Here is a 20,715-nt window from a genome sequence, read left to right on the forward strand (position 1 = left end):
TGAACAGACTTGACTTAAAAAAATAAGTTAAGTATTTTATTGAATTGACTGGCACAAATGGCAAAAACATGACTACTTATAACAAACAATACAGGTCATATGACAAAAACCAACCAATGGAAAATAAGACACATGACTAAGACAAACAATCAGAACATGACACAAAGAACAAGAGGAACCAATAGCAAGACGACAAGAGGGCAAGTGAAGCATGACACAAACAGCATAAATCAAACTACAAAATAAGACATGAAAACAAGAACATGAAACAAAACCCCAAAACAGACATTACACTCGGGCAGTTCTTTTAATGCAATGCTGCCTTACACTTCTTACTGTAAGACTATGTAAGCAAAGTGGACATGTATAACTGAAATGAATCAAATCTAGAGCTTGTGAATCCGAATCAAATCAATTTGGGAAATTGATACCAAGCCTTATAATAACCTTGCAGAGTATTATGATTTACAATATACTCTAATAAAAACAAAAACAGATTCTGGGCACATAAATGCACCCCTGCAAATCGATGGCCCCATAACCAAGTTCGTCATAAACCTGCAGCCAAAGGCACATGCTTCCATGGTGTAATGCAGTCCACCCCAATGAGTCATCCCTCCTCAACACCGCATGGGAAATACGAGGACGTGCCCCGATCAAAAGAGCTCTGGCAATAATACGCTCAGTTTATTCTGGAGTAAATGAAGAGTAACGTCACCAGCGATAAGGTTATCAGCAACAGTGATGTCAGACATTCATCTGGTTGCAGGTGGGAATTAGCTGAATTCCCCAGGCCTGAGGATCCTGTTTCTGACCCCGTCTTCCTAGTAAATACATTCTTCGAGCACTGATGTAACTAGAATCTGTTTTTATTATTCCTTTGCATGATGTGGGGTTGCGGCATGATGACACAGTTCATGTCAGAGTAAAAACAGCTTTCAGAGGCGCTGTGTAATCATAATTATGGGCCCGAATTGGGGGGTGTAGGGCACTCCCACCACCAGCGAAGCTACATGAAAGCTTCATGCTTCACGGCTCTCAGATTGCAGTTCTCAGTTTGGTATAAAAGGTTTTGGACTCCACACTGATCAGAGAGAATGATGGGTGACTTTAAATATAGTGTTACTGCAGCTGCAATCAACCTGGCAGATGATGCACCATGGAAGAAGATTCAGAAGAACACCTTCACGCGCTGGTGCAACGAACACTTGAAGTCTGTGGAGCTGCAGATCTGCGATCTTAAGTTCGATCTGAGCGATGGCCTCATCCTTATCTCGCTGCTGGAGGTCCTGAGCCATAAGAGGATGTTTAGAAAGTACCACACACGACCAACCTTCAGACAGCTCAAGCTAGACAATGTTTCGGTGGCTCTGGAGTTTTTGGATCATGAAAAAGTTAAGTTGGTGTCTATAGGTGAGTTATAGCATGCCTGAACTCATTCAAATGAAGGTGTTCACAACAATCTATTAGTAGTTTTCTCAAGTCATTTTAAACCCATATGTACAACATTTTAAAGATCTAGTTTCTGAATGTTTTTGAAGTTTACGTTGAAGCAATCAGCTGTTTTAAAGTCACGTGTTCAAAAATATGTACAGATCTGGACCAAATAAATCAGGAGAATAATAGACGAGTTGGAGAGAATAGTAGAAGTCATAAAAGTTTCCAAAATCTTTACTTTTTTAAATGTATTTTTTATAATCAGTAACATCACAGAGATTTTTTTTTAGTACATACTGAGTGTCAAAGAACCTACTGCATGAATAAACAGGGCTAACTTTAAAATTAATCCATGTTTATACTCTCCTTAAATTAAAAGCATATAATTAGAATGAACAAGCCATAATTCACATTTAATTATACTAATTAGACAAAATAGCAAGTTTAATTGTCTGTATGCTGTTCACAATGTTTCAGGCTTACAGCAGCTGAGGCTATTACGCCATACAGGTGAACATCAGGTTTCAATTTGGTTATAGTAATTTTGCTTTAAACATTCACTTTACATTGTTTAATTTCCATTTACAATTATGAGGTGATTGGCAGGGTTGTTATTGTTAACTATAACTATTCAAATTGTCTTTAAGTGAAATTAAGATGAAATAAAATAAAACTTAGAAATTAGAAATGTTTGCTTGGCAACTGAAGTAAAAAACAAACAAAAAACAAAATTAATAAGATAAACTAAAATGGAAAAAGAAATAAGAATTCAAAATATTAACTCTACATAAATAATATAACACTGTGATTAGCATGTTTATTGTATATACGTATATGACTAATAGTTCAATCTGTCTCTTAATGAAGGTCAGCTGCAATATCAGTAAGTTGCGCATGTTGTCTGATAAATGAAGGTCAGCTGCAATATCAGTAAGTTGCGCATGTTGTCTATATCAGTAAGTTGCGCATGTTGTCTGAAAAATCTACATGTTTTTCATATAAATTCCTGTGGCCCCTTCCCTAATTAGGGAGGGTAGTCTTTGGGTCAAAGTGTCCTAGTGTCAAATTGGGGACGGCACTTCAGTCGATTAGCTGTTTCCTGGACTAGAACAATGTTCTCAGCTGTACTCTCTTGTTTGGATGTAATGGCTAAATGACAAAAAGCATTTGGTGTATTAAAAATATAAAATCGCAAAGTGAAGGTCTCTAAATTAAAACAACAAACAGACACACCTTCACTGTCTCCATACAGACAGTAAGGCCATAGTGGACGGGAACTTGAAGCTGATCCTGGGTCTAGTGTGGACCCTGATACAGCATTACTCCATCTCCACCCCAGTGTGGGAGGATGAGGCAAACGAATCTGTCTCCAAAAAGACTCCAGAGATGAGGCTTCTGGGATGGATCCAAAACAAAGTCCCTGAGCTGCCCATAACTAACTTCAGCCAGGACTGGCAGGACGGCAAGGCCCTTGGTGCATTAGTGGATGGACTGGCACCAGGTAAACCGAGTTTCTTATATAGTGCTTTTTAAACCCCCCGTGGTCATGTGATTTCTTTCCTTTTGTATGTGTTGAAAGAAAAAAATGCCTTTTGGCAGAGGTTTTTGTCTTACGAAATGATTGTTCTGGATTGTGCAGGCTTGTGTCCTGACTGGGAGAGCTGGGACACGGTGCATCGGGTGAGTAACACTAAAGAAGCCATGCAGCAAGCTGATGATTGGCTTGGAATTCCACAGGTGAGTTCAGCCAGAATAGACTGGCTAGTTATCTTATTTGCATTTTGATAACATTCTCAGTGATTGGTTTGCTCATATCAATTTGTAAATCTTTTTTTTTTTAAATGATATATTTGACTTTATAAAGCTCATAGCCCCAGAGGAGATTCTTGATCCAGCTGTGGATGAGCAATCAGTGATGACATACCTCTCACTTTTCCCCAAAGCCAGACTGAAACCTGGAGCTCCACTCAAGCCAAAGAAAGGTTGGGCACATTATAAGCCCCCTGCTGTTTAGTGTTTTGACTTTGTCACTAATAATGAAAAGGCAAGAGGGAAAAGATATGCAGTGTTGAGAAGGTTACTTTGCAAATGTAAAAGGTTACAGATTACAAGTTACCTTATTTAAAATGTGATAAATTGTGTAACTATTTCAATTATTAAAGTGATGTAACTTATTACATTTGATTACATTTCTAAATTTCTAACAAATGTATTAAAGTGATGTAACTTATTACATTTGATTACATTTCTAAATTTCTAAGTAGTACACAACACTGATTATCAGTATCAAGGTCAGACTTTCATCACTTAAATATTATAAAAATTAAATTTTAAAGCACAGCACTGAAATGCAATTTTTAAACACTGAAACACATTTTTATCACTCTCCATGGTTGCAATTTTCAGACAGTTTGGAGCCTTAAAATTTCAGTGACAATGTGGATTGATGTAATTGGCAGACGTGGTTTGCTGTATTTCTAACAAATTTCTAACAAATGGCATCAGAATAGCATCATTTTACTAAATGGTCTTTAAATGGAAGAAGGCATTGTGCACATCAAAAAAAGGCAAAGCAACAAATTAACATTATTCAACATATCCTAGCTTTTTACAGAAAATATTCAAATTTTGTAACATTTTCATAAGTAACTAATTTAATTACACATTTTTTCTCAGTAACTGTAATAGATTACAGTTACATTTATTTTGTAATTTAATTATGTAATCTTGTTACATGTAACTAGTTACTCCCCAGCACTGTTAAGTTGCCAGTAGGTGATAAAACTGACTGTTGTTATGAGCGAATCATTACATTTATTCATTTAATGGATTCATTCTAAAACCCTGATTTAGTCAACAACAAACTGCCGAAAATTTTTGATCAGACTTATAGTGTTCAAAAAACTGCATAAAAATTGAGGAATTATCTAGCAATACTGTCTAAATTGATGCTCCTACACCTTGATGTTGCTATGACATGTAATTGACATGGTATATGTCAGTTACTCATATCCATTTGTTTTCATAATGTGTACAACCTTGAGAATCTTGGGTATAATTAAATTTATTTATTTATTTTATCACCCTCTCATGCAGTTTAAAATGTCATTTTCTATTTTTTCTTTTCTTTTCAGTGCCTAAACCCAAAGCCTGTCGTGCCACAGGACGGGGACTGCAGTCCAAAGGCATGAGAGTAGGTCAGCTGGCCCAGTTTAAGGTGGACACCCACAAAGCTGGGCCTGGAAATCTGGAGGTCAATATTAGAGATCCCAGTGAGTAATAGCCCATGATTTATAATCTGTATGAAGATGTACACAATTAGGTATTCACTCTTAGGACTAACTAAAATGTTATCCTTTTCTTCAGATGGTAAGGAAGTGGCTGTTACACAGAAGGACGCACATGAAGGTATATATACCTTTGAATATACACCCACTGATACAGGAGATCACACAGTGGAGATCACTTGGGTTGGTCAGCACATTGCCAAGAGGTTAGCTCTCATTCAGCATGATAATAGCAGATAAACATTAACATTTCATTTTAATTTGAAGATTAAGCTTCTTATTGTTCTGTTACAGCCCATTTAAAGTCCATGTTGGTTCAAAAGCTGGGCCACAGAAGATCCGGGCATGGGGACCAGGACTGGAGGGAGGGACTGTGGGTTTGTCAGCTGATTTCTTAGTGGAATCCGTTGGTGCAGATTCTGGCATGCTGGGTTAGTGGATGTTTATGTACAGCGGGTAAAATGAACACATCACAATTTTTCTCAGTAAATATATTTCCAAAGGTGTTGTTGACATGAAATTTTCACCAGATGTCGATAACAGTCCAAGTCATCCATATATACAAAGAAAGCAAAATAAATAAGTTCAGAAATTAAGTTATGTGTTATAAAATAGAATGACACTGGGGAAAAGTATTGAACACATGAAGAAAGGAAGGTGCAAAAAGGCATGGAAAGCCAAGACACCAGCAGAAATCTGTCAGTAATTAGAAAGCAATCCTGCTCTTTGTCAGTGGAAATTAATATTAGTTGGTTCAGTCCCAACGGATGGCCTATAAAAAGGTGTCTCGTTACCAGCGTGTCACACAAGAAACATTTCATGATGGGTAAAGGCAAGAGCTCTCTCAAGACCTTCACAACCTTATTGCTGCAAAACATAGTGATGGCATTGGTTACAGAAGGATTTCTATACTCCTGAATGTTCCAGTGAGCAGTTGGGGCCATAATGGGGGCTGGAAGTGGAAAGAACATCATTTCACCATAAACCGGGCATGACCAGGTGCTCCTTGCAAGATTTCAAATCAAATTTTATCAAAGCCAAGGATCACTTGTGGAGAGCTTCAGAAAGACCTGGAATTAGCATGTACAATTGTTTCAAAGAAAATAAGTACAATAAGTAATGCTCTCAACCGCTGTGGCCTGTATGCACGCTCACCATGCATGGCCGTATTGCTGAAAAAAAAGCATATTGAAGCTCGTTTAAAGTTTGCTGCACAACATTTAGACAAGCCTGTGAAATACTGGGAGAATATAGTCTGGTCAGATGAGACCAAAATTGTACTCTTTGGATGCCAAATGGCACTGCACATCGCCCCAAAACATCATGGTGTGACACTGGCAAAATTCATATAATTGAAGGAAGGATGAATGAATGGAAAAATGTACCAAGACATTCTTGATAAAAATCTGCTGTCATCTAACAGGAAGATGAAGATGACATTCCAGGGTAGACATTCCAGCGAGACAATGATCCTAATCACACAGCCAAGAAAACACTCATTTGATTTCAGAGAAAGAACGTAAAGCTGCTAGAATGGCCCAGCCAATCACATGACTTGAATCCAATAGAACATCTATGGAAAGAACTAAAGATTAGAGTTCATAGAAGATTTGAAGACTGTTTGTGTGGAAGAATGGGCCAAAAGCACACCTGAGCAATGCATATGACTGATGTTGTTGTGTTGTGTTGTGTTGTGTTGTGGTGTGGTGTGTTGTGTGTTTTGTTTGGTTGTGTTGTGTTGTGTTGTGTTATGTTATGTTATATATAATATTTTTTATATATTCTATAAAACAGATAACACTGATTGCTAACAAAATGGTACAGTTAATTTATACTTTACTTTTAACCAATTATCTTTCCGATAACATTAACTACTAACAAAATGGAACAGTTAATTTATACTTTACTTTTCACCAATTATCTTTGCGGTTTTGCCATTGAAGGTCCATCTCAGGCAAAGATTGAGTGTGATGACCATAATGATGGCTCCTGCCTTGTGCGGTTCTGGCCAACTGAGGCCGGTGAGTATGCTGTACACGTAATGTGTGATGATGAAGAAATCCAGGACAGTCCCTTCATGACCTCCATCAGACCTAAGAGAAAAGACTTCCACCCTGAAAAGGTAAAATCCTATTTTCTCCCCTATTAAAGGGATTTTTATTTCATAATTTATTATTATGTAATTAAGTTTTAAAATTATAGTCGTTCCAAACCCATTCATCTTTGGAGAACAAATTAAGATATTTTTGATGAAATCCGAGAGCTTTCTTACCCTCTATAGACAGCAATGTAGCTACCACGTTCAAGGCCCTGAAAAGTAGTAAGGACATTGTTAAAACATCATTGCGCACAAAAAGTATTCTCATAGCTTCATAAAATTGCAGTTGAACCACTGATGTCACATGGACTATTTTAACAATGTCCTTATTACCTTTCTGTGCCTGGAATGTGTTAGTTGTGTTATTGTCTATGAAGAAAAGCTCTAGGATTTTATCAAAAATATCTTAATTTGTGTTCTGAAGATGAACGAAGGTTTTATGTGTTTGGAATGACATGAGGGTGAGTAATTAATGACAGAATTTTCATTTTTCATGAATTATCCGTTTAATCTGTTTTGCAGACATGTCTAGTATGAGAGCCCTTGCTCTTCTCAGAGAGATCCATTTTATATAAATGAGATGTTTTCATTAGATGTGAAATTATATCATTAGTTATGCATGTTGGGTTTCAGGTGAAAGTAGAAGGACCAGGTGTTTCCCAAACTGGCTGCATAGTGAACCTTCGAGCCGAGTTCACAGTAGATACCAGGCGAGCTGGTGAGGGAGAACTCAAAGTTTATGCTCAGGTATTAAATACAGTAAAATATTTATGAATTCTCTTCACATTTAAATTAAAAGTAATTTAAATTTTCGGAGTGATTTGACTTCTTCACAGAGAGCAGATGGAGAGTTTGTAGATGTCATTGTTGCTTCTGAACAGTCTGGTGTATTTGTCTGCTCCTACATCCCTTCATCGCTCTCCAAACACACCATTGCTGTGACTTGGGGAGGAGTCATGGTTCCCAGCAGTCCTTTCATTGTGAGTGCATATATTGATCTTGAAAAATAATGGTAAACATGATCGTATAATATGAACGGGTAATGTAAATCTATGAGAATGTGATGTACAACAACAACAACTAAAGCTCATTCTGATGCATTTCATTTACATGGTCTAATGAAGTTAAAGAAAACTCATTTTCCCCAATTTGGTTTACATCATGTTGCATTAATGTTCCAGCATCTGTTGCCTTTTTGAAATTCCATTTCATCTCGCAGTGGCTTTAAACCTGTCTGGTGATGATGTACTGCTGCTTAATGCTGCAGCCAGAGCTCACTGGAATGTAATAGGATGTTTATTACTCTATTTGTACTGGCATTCCCTCTGTCAAGAGGGAATGAAACTATGCTTATTGAAATCACATGTGAAAAAACATGTATTAAAAAATGAGCCACTGAAATATATAGCTGTAATCTTCAGTTCTTTGGAAGCCTGTGATTGTTGCGCTGTAAGATTTTGTATGATCTCTGCATCACTGCTGTTTCAGGTGACACCTCGCAGGATTAAGATTACACCATGTAGCCCAGTCTGGTTTAAACCAGATGGATCGGAAATTTATTACTCTGGTGAGTTTAAAGGAACAGTTTTTTAAAAAAATGAAAATATTATCATCATGGACTCATCGTCATGTTATTCCAGACCTGTATGGTGGAATGCAAACAGAGAATTTTTGAAGAATCTTCACATAGCTTAGTGTATGGAATAATCAGTTTCTGAATAAAAACTGAATTAGATTTCAAATTGATAAAAACCTTTTCAGTTATTTATTAAAATATAAAATAAAATAATATTATGTAATAAAAAAAAAATTTAATAATAATAATAAATGTATTAAATTATTAAAAAGTAGAATCACCTCTTAATTGTAAATATGATTGTGTGTAGATGACGAGATGGACCTTGATGAAGACTTTCCAGAGAACGTACGGCCTGGTGGCCATGGAGAGCTTGTTATGAACATAGTTAGCCCATCAAACATCCAAACCGATGCCACAAAGGTATCGAGGCTTACGCATTTTGTGCATTCACTTGAATAGTGTAGAATCAGATGTTGTTTGTTTCTTCAGGTAAGGGCTCATGGTCCAGGCCTAAAGGAAGGTTTTCTTGGAGAACAGGCTGAATTTATCATTGACACAAGCAGAGCAGGCAGTGGAAGACTTGCCATAAGAGTGGATGGACCCTGTGAAGTTACACTACAATGTCTGGACAATCAAGATGGCACTTGTACAGTGTTTTACCTTCCCACAGAGCATGGGATGTACAAAATAAATGTCCTTTTTGACAACTCTCACATAACTGGCTCTCCATTCCAGTCTGTTATACAGAAGCGGATTGACTCCTCTAAGGTTTTGGTAACAGACCTTGATCTGCTACAGGGGAGAGTCGGTGAACCTTGTATTGTAAATATAAACTGTCCAATGGCAGGATCTGGAGCTCTATCTGTGCAGGCTGTCTCCGACTCAGGAGTCATTGTCCAGACCGAAGTGAAGGAGAACGAAGATGGCACCTACACAGCTGTTTATGTGCCTCTAACTGGAGGCGTATATACGCTGCTTCTGAAATATGGAGGAAAGGAGGTGCCCTTTCGTAAAATTATGGTGAATCCAAAGGTCTACAAAAGCCATGTAAAAGTGAGCAGACAAGGTGAAAAGACTCGTATAGGTTTGTCACATTGCCATTGGTTTGAATTCATATTATATTTGTTTTCTTGACTTTGTCTTCTCATCCGTTCTGTTGTTTCAGGCGTTGTGGTTAGTGATTGGGAAACTGATACATGTCAAGTGGTTGCAAATGGTTTGGGTCTCCAAAAGGGCCTGACTGGACATCCTAATGTGTTTCATGTAAACGCCAGGTAAGAGGAAGTTAATTTCAAATATGCATTCAGAGCCAAAAATGACTGGCAACCACATTTAAACCATAATGTTTTTCTTTCTCAGCAGATCTTCAGTTGATGATCTGGACATAACAGTGGAGGGTCCGTCTGAGTGTCAGGTGACATGTAAAGTCAGCGGTGAAGGCATGTATAATGTGGAATATACTCCTTCAGTGTCTGGTGACTATAAGATCACCATTACCTGTGGAGAGAACCACATTCCAGGTCAGCTTCACATTCACGAGAAACAATTTTCATTTATTTTATTTACTTTTATTATATGAAATAATTCCTTGCGGGTATAATTTCAATTCTAGGTTTAGAATATTTAATTATTTGATGTAAATAGACTATTTTATTGAAAGATTTGTTTAACTGGTGAATTAACCAGTTAAACACCTGAATGTTTTTTAGAATTTTGTCTTTTTTCATAAGATTTATTTTTGGCATTTTCGCCTTAATTATAGGAAAGATCAGAGCTAACAGGAAGCGAAGTGGGGGGTGGGGTTTGGAAAAGGTCCTCAAGTTAGGATTCAAACTCAGGATGCCCATAGCTATGTCGGCACACTGCCCACATAGCCACAATCAGAATTAATCAGACTTAGAATTTTGTATTGAATTAATCCTAAATATCCTATATAGGTTTGTTGATTGTATGACATTTGTTACCCACTTTTTTCTCACCATGATGATTGAATTGTTGCTAACTTTTTTTAACATATATATACACACATACATACACACACACTTAAATGAAACTGATGTTTTACACAAATGCTGTCTAAATTCAACAGGAAGTCCATTTATTGCATCAGTGAAGGATGTTTCAAGTACTGCAGACTCTGGAGTCTGTCTGCAGTCAGGGATTTGTGTATCTACAAATACGGATACTCATAGTAAGTATTTGTATATATATATTTTTCTTGAAATTAAATGTGTCCAACACAAGAAGCCATGTCTACACATTTGGCGCAGGTACTGAGTGCCAGAGATCAAATACAGTGGAGATGGGATTTACAGATCAAGTCCACCTCCATCAATGGAAGACGCAGATTCCTTCATAGATCCTCAGAGACCTTGTGGAAGCAGCAGGTTAGACTGTATTTTTTTTTTCAATGTAAAACAATGTTATATGACAGTTATCTGAACACCTATATCCTCTACTCTTTTAATTGTAGTCCCATCCAAGCACTGCTTAATTGTGACCGTAATACAGAGCTTCCCTCAGCTCATGGTGGGGATATGGCAGAGGTTATTGTTCCTGGTTTTAAAGGTGGAATCTGTGGTAGAACCCCCCAGAGTTTTAGGATTGACTGCAGTAGCAGTGGAGAGACACCAGAGACTGTTGCTGTGGTGAGACCTGATGGTGAGCACAAAGTAAAACGATTAAGCTTGCAAGCATTGAGAAAATCATTTTTGAGAAGCTTTGAATGTGTGCACTGTAGGTTCCATAGAGCTTCTGGAGGTGACAGACAGTGGAGACGGCAGTTATACTGTTGTCTATTTGCCCACCATGGATGGCTGTCATTTATTAATGGTGAAATTCACTAATGATGAGAGCTTTAATCGGTGAGACGTGTTTTTGTTTTGTTTTTTTGCAGGGAATGTGTTAAATTTTGTGGGCTATACGTTTATTCCAGGTCAAATGTTTTTTTGTTTTACTTGAGTAGCATCTCTAAAAAAAAAGATTAAAAAAAATATTTCATTAATGAAGTATGTTTAAAATGTTAACTAAACTATTAACTTAAATATAGTTATATTAAATAATAATTTAAATACATTTATTAAATATTTTTTTATTGTGACTTTTTTGTGACTAAATTGATATTATATATATATATTATATATATATATATATATAATTTATTAAATATTTTTTTATTGTGACTTTTTTGTGACTAAATTGATATTATATATATATATATATATATATATATACTAGATTATATTGTTTATTTTGATGTATCAGGTCCAGGTCTAACATCAGGGATGTGTGCCTGGCGTCCTCAAACATTTACTGTCGACTGCACCTGCACAAGAAAAGTTCCACAGTTTGTTGCCATAATGACACCAGATGGTATTACACCATGTATTATATTAGATCACAACTACTAATTCAGTATTTCAGTAACAAGGGTTAAGTTGCACCTTTGGTTCATCATTAAATATAGGCTTGACTGAGACAATAGAGGTTGAAGACAACGGCGATTGGACATACACTGTGAACTACACTCCTTCAGTGGAAGGGATTCATTCTTTGATGGTCAAATATGCTGAAGACGATTCCTTTTGCAGGTATGAGCATTGCATTCATGGGCACAAAATATGGATTAAATGCATAGGTTGTGTCCTATAGAGAAATTTGATGCGTGTTACTGTTCATTTACAGTCCTTTCCATTTTCACGTGTTGCCTGTGCCTAATTCTGATGATAAACACTGTGGAGGTAAAGGCTCTAGGAATGGTACTGCAGTTTTGGGATTGGGCTTAGAGGCGCAAGTGTGTGTAAACACTCCTCAGACCTTCGCAATCAATGGCAGTAGCACTGGAGAGCCACCAGAGACTGTAGCTGTTGTTACACCTGATGGTGAGAACGTAATGGAGAGGATATATTATGTGGTGTTTGCAACAGAATTTGACTCATTATTTCCCTTTGCAGGAAAAATCAAGCTATTAAAAGCAAAAGACAATGGAGATGGAACGTACTTGGTGTCGTACTCCTCTTCTGCTGAAGGATCTCACTCAATTATGGTCAAATATACCAGTGATGATTCTTTTAGAAGGTAATTTTAGTGTGTAGACACCCAATACATGCATTCCATATCCACAGGTTCTTATTTCACGCTATCTTTCAGTCTTCTCAGGTTTCATGCAATACCTTCTCACTCTGGTAGCAGTGTTAAAGATGTCTTAAACAAAGAGGAACTTTCGAGTCAGGTGGGAAGTGTCCACGCTAAGGCTCCTCAGATATTTGCTAATGGCTGCAGTGTGGCACCAGAGACTGTCACCACAGTGAAAGCAAATACTCCGAACCGTGAGTTTGAAATATTGCTGACATTTGCATGGCAGTATGTTTGATAAAGTAATCAATTACATGGGGGTTTTGCATGTAGGTTCAATCAAACTTGCAGGTGTGATGGACAATGAGGACAGAACTTGTGCACCAAATATGGAGGGCTGTAATTCTGTAATGGATAAATACAGCAGTGAAGAATCTTTAAGAAGGTAAAATGGTAATTAAATGAGTCTTATTTATGTACAATTACCTGTAAGACATTTAGTCATTTCTAGAGATCTACTAGAAGCATTTGCTGTTTTATTTGTGTCTCAGCCCCTCTGAGTTCCCGGAAGACTTGACAGTTGGACATACAGAACCAAAGATTTGTGCTCAAATTCCTCAGTCGTTCAAAATCAACTGCAGTAAATCTGGGATGCCCCCTGAGTGTGTGCTGATGATCACCCCCAATGGTGAGGATCAGCTTCTCTTGAAAGACGAATCAGATTTGTGTTGCTGTATCTTGTGTAATTGTCAAAGCTTCATATCTACAGGAAAGACTGAACTGACAGAGGTTAAAGAAAACGCAGATGGGACTTACTCTGTTAAATATTCTCCGAACATAGAAGGTCTTCATTCATTGATGGTCAAATATGCTGATGATGAGTCATATTGCAAGTAAGAAAGAATGTGATTTTTATCTAAAAAAAAAAAAATATATATATATATATATATATATATATATATATCACACACACACACACACACACACACACACACACATACTTTTTATTTTAGTAAAAACTGTTTTTATAAATACTATTGTAATAAAATATAATGTTTTAATATTAATAATAATTGTATATATATGTGAGTGAATTTGTATTATTTACTTAATTATTAAATTGAATTAAAATATCAGTAATAATAAAATTAACAAATTTTACCTCAAAAGTAGTGTTTATTACAAAACTAGTAATTTTAATACAATAAAAATAATAATCATGATGACTAATAATAATAATTTAGTACAATAAAAAAATGGCTTCAAAAGAATTTTAAAGTCTTTCATACTACTTGCTTTTCAGTCCTCTGAGATTCCATGTCCTGCCTCACTCTGCTATGAAGGATCAACATGTAACAAATGCAACTGAGGTTTGTGGTGGACAATTAAAGGAAGATGTCTGTGCTCAAACTCCTCAGACTTTCACAACTTGCTCCAACACTAGTGAGGCCCCGGAGATTGACCTTAAGAAAGCCGATGGTGAGCCCCTGATTATATTATCTGAATCAATCTGTATTGATGGAAGTCATCAGATATTGACACAGAAACCTTGTTTATCGTGGTATTGATTTTGCAGGCAGTACAAAACTTGTTAAAGTGTTAAATAATGAGAACAAGATCAGTGCTGCAAAGCACTCGCCCTCCGCTGAAGGCTCTCACTCCTCAGCTGTCAGAAATCCCAGTGAGGAGGATTTTCAAAGGTAAGATGGCCATTACAGTCCAGTTTCTATCTTAACCATATACATTAATCATTCTATCTCAATATCCTTATTCATTATTCACTAATTTGTGCTTTGTTTATCCCTTAATTAATTGTGACATGAATTATAGTCACCAGCCGTCATCCTCATTCAAACCTCAAGGTTTTCAAAACAAGGTATAAATGTTTGAAGCTTCTTCAAGGTTCATTTCAATCCATTTAATAATGTCCTTGAGACATTTCATACCCTGAATGTCTTTAACATCTTCATTATTTCTCATCAGGTTGAGGGCAGAAATGTAATTCCTCTTGGTGCCATTAATCAAGCAGGGTTTCTATCATGTGATATAGTCATGCCATCAGACTTAAGTGAAGGTGAAATTACAGGTGAGCTGTTCCCCAGCTTCACTTGTTCATTTTAATATTCGCAGCCTCGCATCATTATTTTAATGGTATTCACAGGTAAGGTGATCACGCCGTCTGGAAAGACAGCACAGCCCAGCGTGATTGATAACAAAGACGGTACCATCATTCTAAAGTTTGATCCTTCAGAAGAGGGTCTTCACCAGCTACTTATTAAATCATCCAGAGATGATCTACCAGGTTAGACTGTGTGGAAAATATTGACTTGTCCCTCTTCTTTAGTTCTTCAACAAACCAAATCAGATATTTTAGTATTTGCTTTACAGTTGATGCTATCATGCTTTAATGGATAAGCATAAAATATTTTAGAGCTTTGCATAACTAGAAAAATGTATATTCATTATTATTATTATTTAATTTACCTTTTAAGTTACCCATAATGGGTTTGTTTGCTTTTTTACATTTATATTATATGATATAGAACTCAAACTTCCTCATATAACCTCGTATAAGAATTTTGGTTGTTTTGGAGGTGAATTAAAATAAGTGTTGATTTTGATTTTTTTTTTTTTTTTTTTTTTTTACTTATTTTAATGCTTGTTTTGTCTTATTTTTAACCATTGTAAGTCATAGTTTTCCAAGGCCCCTTGGTTGAGAACCACTTCTTTTTGTTTTCATATATTTGGCATAGATGACACTAAATACCAGCTTTACAAGTTTATTGAATGTATTTGCGCTTCTTAATTTTGACTTAATTAATTTATCCAACATTCAACATTTGTGATATTTACTCCATCAGAACAGTTTAAATACAATTCTTTCTCCTTTCTGCAGAACTTCCACTGCAGTATTATGCAAATAGTCTTGCTAATCACAGCACTATGGCCTATGGACATGGCCTTGTGTATGGAATTGCAAATGAGACGGCAACATTCACCATCTGTCAGGAAGATTCAGCCTCCAGTAAGCGTTTGTTTTGTGATTCCATAATAACAGACTGTGTACACTTTTGTGCAGTTGTACTGTATATTGTTTGTACATCCAGTATTAGTTGACTCTTCACTCAAACTCCCTGTTTCTCTAAGCAGAAATTTTTTATTTTTTTTTACTTCTGAAGCTTGACTGTTGCATAGGTCTCAGAGTTATTTTTATATCTTATTTGTTTTAGGTGAGCTGGACATCACAATTGAGGGCCCATCTGAGGCAGATGTGCGCTGCTTGGACAATGAAGATGGCACTTGTACTGTGAGCTACTTCCCAACTGAGCCTGGAGATTATGAGATCCAGATTCAAAATGATGACGTGCCTATCCGAGGGAGTCCCTTCAAGTCCAGAATTGCTGGTATGGAAACCCCACCAAACCTCAAACCAGTATTCATAATGCCATAGTGATCAAAGCTGAAATCACTAGATGCATGGTTTTATAACCCAATACAGATGGAAATGTGAGAAGGTCACAGGTAAAACTAGGCAGTGCGGTTGACTTTACCCTGGACATCACTGAAGAAGATATAAGCCAGCTCTCCGCCAGCATCATGTCACCCGCAGGCAATAATGTACCCTGTTTGCTGAAAACACAACCTGACAGCCATCTTGGTGAGCCATCTATAAATAAACACACAGCTGCAGTTGGTAGAAATGAAATAACAAGCATTAATAAGCCTCAGTAAATACGTTTTAGGATTTGATCACTTCAAGGATACCCACATCCTTAGTGCCACTGTCAAACTTCATCAGAGGTGTGCTTTGTTTGTTATGCAGGTGTATCATTCATCCCCAGAGAGGCTGGGGAGCATCTGGTCAGCATCATGAAGGACGGTGAGCATGTGAACAACAGTCCCATCTCTTTTTCCATCAGTCAGGCGGAGATAGGAGATACCAGTAACGTGAAGGCCTTCGGCCCTGGCTTACATTCAGGGCACACCTTCTGCACATCTGAATTTGTGGTTGACACTTGGGATGCAGGTATGTTGCTATCTAATCAAATTATTTGACTTGCGCCTTATATTACAGTATGGATTGTGTGTTATGATGTTATGATGCTATGATGCTATGATGCTATTTGTAGTCTAAAACTAAAACTATTTCCGTTTTTTTTTTTTTTTTTTCTAAACTTGCAACCTGCAGGATATGGTGGACTAACAGTTGTAATTGAGGGTCCCAGTAAAGTAGATGTTTACACTGAGGAGCTGGAGCATGGAACCTGCAATATATCGTACTGTCCAATCAAGGCTGGGAATTACAAAATCTCCATTAAATTCTCAGATGAACACATTCCAGGTTATAAGAGCTGCCTTATGCAACCACATGTACTTCTATGTATTTTTAATTCACATTAAATTGATCGAAAGTTAGACATTTTTAATGTTACTAAAAAAAAAATTATATTTCAAATAAATGTTTATTTTCTGTTCATCGAACAATTCTGAACAAAAATGAGTAACAGTTTCACAAAAAAATAAATAAAAATAAAATAATAATAATAAGCCACACAACTCTTTTAGCGTTGATAATAATAAATGTTTCTTAAGCTTTCTTAAATCAACATAAAATGATTTCTGGAGTAATGGCTCTTGAAAATTCAACTTTGCCATCACAGGAATAAATTACATCTTAAAATATATTAAAAGAGAAAGTTTTTATTTTAAATTGTAATAATATTTCATAACATTACATTTTTTTATTGTATTTTTGATCAAACAAATGCAGCCTTGGTGAGCATAAGAAACTTTTTTTTTTTTTAAATTACATTTTACTGACTCCAAAGTTTTGAAAGGTAGTGTATAAAGAATTTGTAAATATTGTATATTTTGGGTAAATTTATATTACTAAAACATTATTATTTAAGAATTTGTAAATATTGTATATTTTGGGTATTTTTTTTTTAATTGAATATTATTATTTACTTGGCTCACAATTTTTAGGGGGCATTAGGCTTCTGATTTTACCTAGTTGGAGTAAATTATACTAAATGAATAAATATTATATTTCTATTTACTAGGGAGTCCTTTTATGGCTGTGGTGACAAACCGTGGGCTTATGAGAGAGAACGTCACGTACAACCAGAAAGCAGCCGCTATTGCCAGCATTGGGAGTGAATGCAGCTTAGCCTTCAAAATCCCAGGTTAGATGAATAGCCCATCACTAATCCAAGCACTATATCTGACTTCTCCAGGACTCTGCAGTGCCGCTAACAAAAATACATTCCCTTTCATTACAGGTACTGATGCTGAGACTCTGTCTGCTTATGTGCATGAGCCCTCGGGAAGTCCAGGAAAGGCTGTTGTTGTTGCCACAGGCAGGGACACCTATGCAGTGAGCTTTCTAGCTAAAGAGATGGGAGTTTATAATGTGACTGTAAATAACCAAGATCAGACAATCCCTGGTTGGCCACTGCAATACACCGTCGGCCCACTTGGACAGGGAGGATGTGAAAAGGTCCAGGTGTGGGGGCGAGGCCTTCAAAAAGCTCTAGCAAGTGTTCCAGGTATCCCACTAATATTTTTCTCTTTCCTGTTTTTTGTTAATATGAGGTGTTTTGTTACATACTCTGTGGCAGCTGGCTAAGTCAATTGTGAGTCATTTCAAAAGTATGTATTGATTTCATTTTGCAGCTGACTTTAATATTTGGTCCCGTGAGGCCGGAGCGGGAACTCTGTCTGTCTCAGTAGAGGGTCCTGGAAAGATTGAGCTCCACTTTGACGATCAGCTGGATGGTTCTTGCATTGTGTCCTACACGGCTCAAGAGCCTGGTGGGTAATTACTGTAATGCAATATATGTAATGTTTAAAAAAAATTTGTGTTTTATGCATGACGATCAGCTGGATTAGAATGACTGAAGATAGCTTATTACATTATGGAAAATAAAGAACTTTTTCACAATATGCTAATTTTTTGAGAATGACCTGTATGAGGATGTGTATTTGTTATTTTTTTTAATATTTTGAAAAGGTTTGAAGTAAGCCGAACCAGTTAATACCACAAAACATAACAGAATTCATCAAACCCACTACTGTGCTATTGCTTTCCCGCCAAAAATGATGTGACTTTCTGAAGAATGATGGTCACTAGAGATCTGGAATAATTTGGAATTATTTAAAATAGATTTGTGATACTATGATAAAAAACATATATACAATAAAAAACATGTAAACAAAAATAATATTGGAGCATGTTTTACAACAAAATACCTAGATTTCAGGATTTCTTGAAAATTTCCCACTTTAAAAAAAAAAAAAAAAAAAAAAAAAAAAAAAAAAATATATATATATATATATATATATATATATATATATATATATATATATATATAATATATATATATATATATATATATATATATATATATATATATAATATTTAAAAAAAAAAAAAAAAAAAAAAAAAAAAAAAACATTTTTATTTATTTACTAGCATTTTTAATTTTTTTTTTTTTAAGTGTGTTATTTTTTTTTTTTGAATATTATGTTATTTGTATTGATAGTTTTGTATGTGGATGTGTTTGATATAATAAAAGTTTTGTTTACATAATATATGTATGTGTACAGGGTATATTTATTATGTATATATAAATACACACACATAAATTATATATTTAGAAAATATTTACATGTATATACATTTATATATTTATATTCTTATTTTATATTTATATAAATATATATTTAATATATAAACATAACATATTCTTCTTAAATATATACATGCATGTGTGTGTATTTATATATACATAATAAATATACACAGTATACACACATATATTATGTAAACAAAACTTTTATTTTGCATGTGATTAATCGTGATTAATCATTTGACAGCCCTAGTTAGTATTTTATTAAGTTTAATTTAGTGACAGGGATAGTGTTTATTATGATTTCATTTTTGTTATTTTTAGTTTATTTTTAAATTTATATGTAAGCTATAACAATTACAACACAGAAGAACAGTATTGTTAAAATTGTCCAAAAAAATATTGACAGCCAATCAGAATTCATCCTGCTTTACACTTTATATAAATATAAATGTACATTCAACATCAGCATAATGATTGATAATTAATCTTAGGAAGGGAAGGGCACGTTTATAGACATATTTACAGAATTGGTTCTCTTGCAGGTGACTATGAGGTTTCAGTCATGTTTGATGAGGAGCATGTTTCTCAAAGCCCTTTCTATGTGTCTGTCAGTGCTGCCACAGATAAGAGTCTCACACAAGGACAAAATGGCTCTGGTATGAATTAGCAATGTTTTGGAGACCATTTCTATTTTGCATTGGATATACTGTATTTGAGTGTGTAGGTCTGATGGTACTTTGTTTTTTGTCAGTCATATATCATAATCAGATGTGTAACAGCTCTGAGGAACCTTCTCTGTCAGACATGGAGATAAACACATCATCTGACAGCAGTGCTGAGCCAGTTTTACTGTCTGATGCTAGTAAAGTCATCTGCCATGGCCCAGGCCTGAGTAAGGGCTTTCTAGGATGCAAAAACACTTTTTATGTGGACTGCAGTAAAGCTGGTGAGTGCAGCTTGACATTAGCGAGAATGTTAAGTAATGTCTCCAGAGAAATGTCTCTCTCAGAACTGTGCAGCTGCTTTTGTGTTGTAGGACGAAACCTTCTCTTTGTTGGCATGCATGGCCCCACCGTCCCCTGCGAGCGGGTGTCAATCATTCACATGGGCGGACATCAGTACAGGATCAACTATGCTGTGAAAGAAAGAGGAAAATACATATTAGCAGTGAAGTGGGGAGATGAACACATCCCAGGATCTCCATTCCATATTACTGTTCTGTGAAATACCTTCATTTATGTATGTGTGTGTACACACTACTGTTCAGAAGTTCCAGGTTGGATGCACTTAATCAGAAATGCAGTAAAAACAGCAATATTGTGGAATAGTTATTACATTTTAAAACTTTTTTTTATTTTCATATATGTGACCCTAGACTTTTTTATTTTTTTTTATTTGAATAGGTATATTTGTAGCAGTACTCAAAAATACATTGTATGAGTCAAAATTATAGATTTTTCTTTTATGCCAAAAATCATTAGGATATTAAGTAAAGATCATGTTCCATGAAGATATTTTGTAAATTCCCTACAGCAAATATATTAAACCTTAATTTTTGATCAGTAATATGCATTGTTAAGAACTTAATTTGGACAACTTTAAAGG

General features: G+C 35.7%; 1 protein-coding gene across 1 annotated transcript; it reads left to right on the forward strand.

Annotated features, from left to right (window-relative positions):
* The first annotated feature begins 728 nt into the window (after nt 1-728).
* On the forward strand, nt 729-20,481 carry flnb (filamin B, beta (actin binding protein 278)). The gene is made up of 43 exons (XM_042750807.1): nt 729-1,413; nt 2,690-2,938; nt 3,077-3,174; nt 3,302-3,419; nt 4,572-4,709; nt 4,804-4,930; nt 5,019-5,154; nt 6,652-6,846; nt 7,456-7,569; nt 7,659-7,802; nt 8,311-8,389; nt 8,709-8,821; nt 8,891-9,485; nt 9,567-9,675; nt 9,764-9,921; nt 10,491-10,592; nt 10,680-10,788; nt 10,875-11,062; nt 11,142-11,265; nt 11,616-11,773; nt 11,868-11,991; nt 12,086-12,282; nt 12,355-12,478; nt 12,551-12,729; nt 12,809-12,920; nt 13,027-13,163; nt 13,245-13,368; nt 13,779-13,954; nt 14,052-14,175; nt 14,306-14,351; nt 14,459-14,561; nt 14,637-14,777; nt 15,372-15,500; nt 15,706-15,879; nt 15,975-16,133; nt 16,299-16,502; nt 16,665-16,817; nt 17,539-17,661; nt 17,758-18,024; nt 18,152-18,289; nt 19,653-19,766; nt 19,862-20,056; nt 20,147-20,481. The coding sequence occupies exons 1-43, from the start codon at nt 1,098-1,100 to the stop codon at nt 20,332-20,334; spliced, it is 6,801 nt and encodes a 2,266-aa protein (XP_042606741.1). The 5' UTR covers nt 729-1,097; the 3' UTR covers nt 20,335-20,481.
* Nucleotides 20,482-20,715: the final 234 nt, after the last annotated feature.

Source organism: Cyprinus carpio, chromosome B23 (genome assembly GCF_018340385.1).
Source record: "Cyprinus carpio isolate SPL01 chromosome B23, ASM1834038v1, whole genome shotgun sequence".
Lineage (NCBI taxonomy): Eukaryota > Metazoa > Chordata > Actinopteri > Cypriniformes > Cyprinidae > Cyprinus > Cyprinus carpio.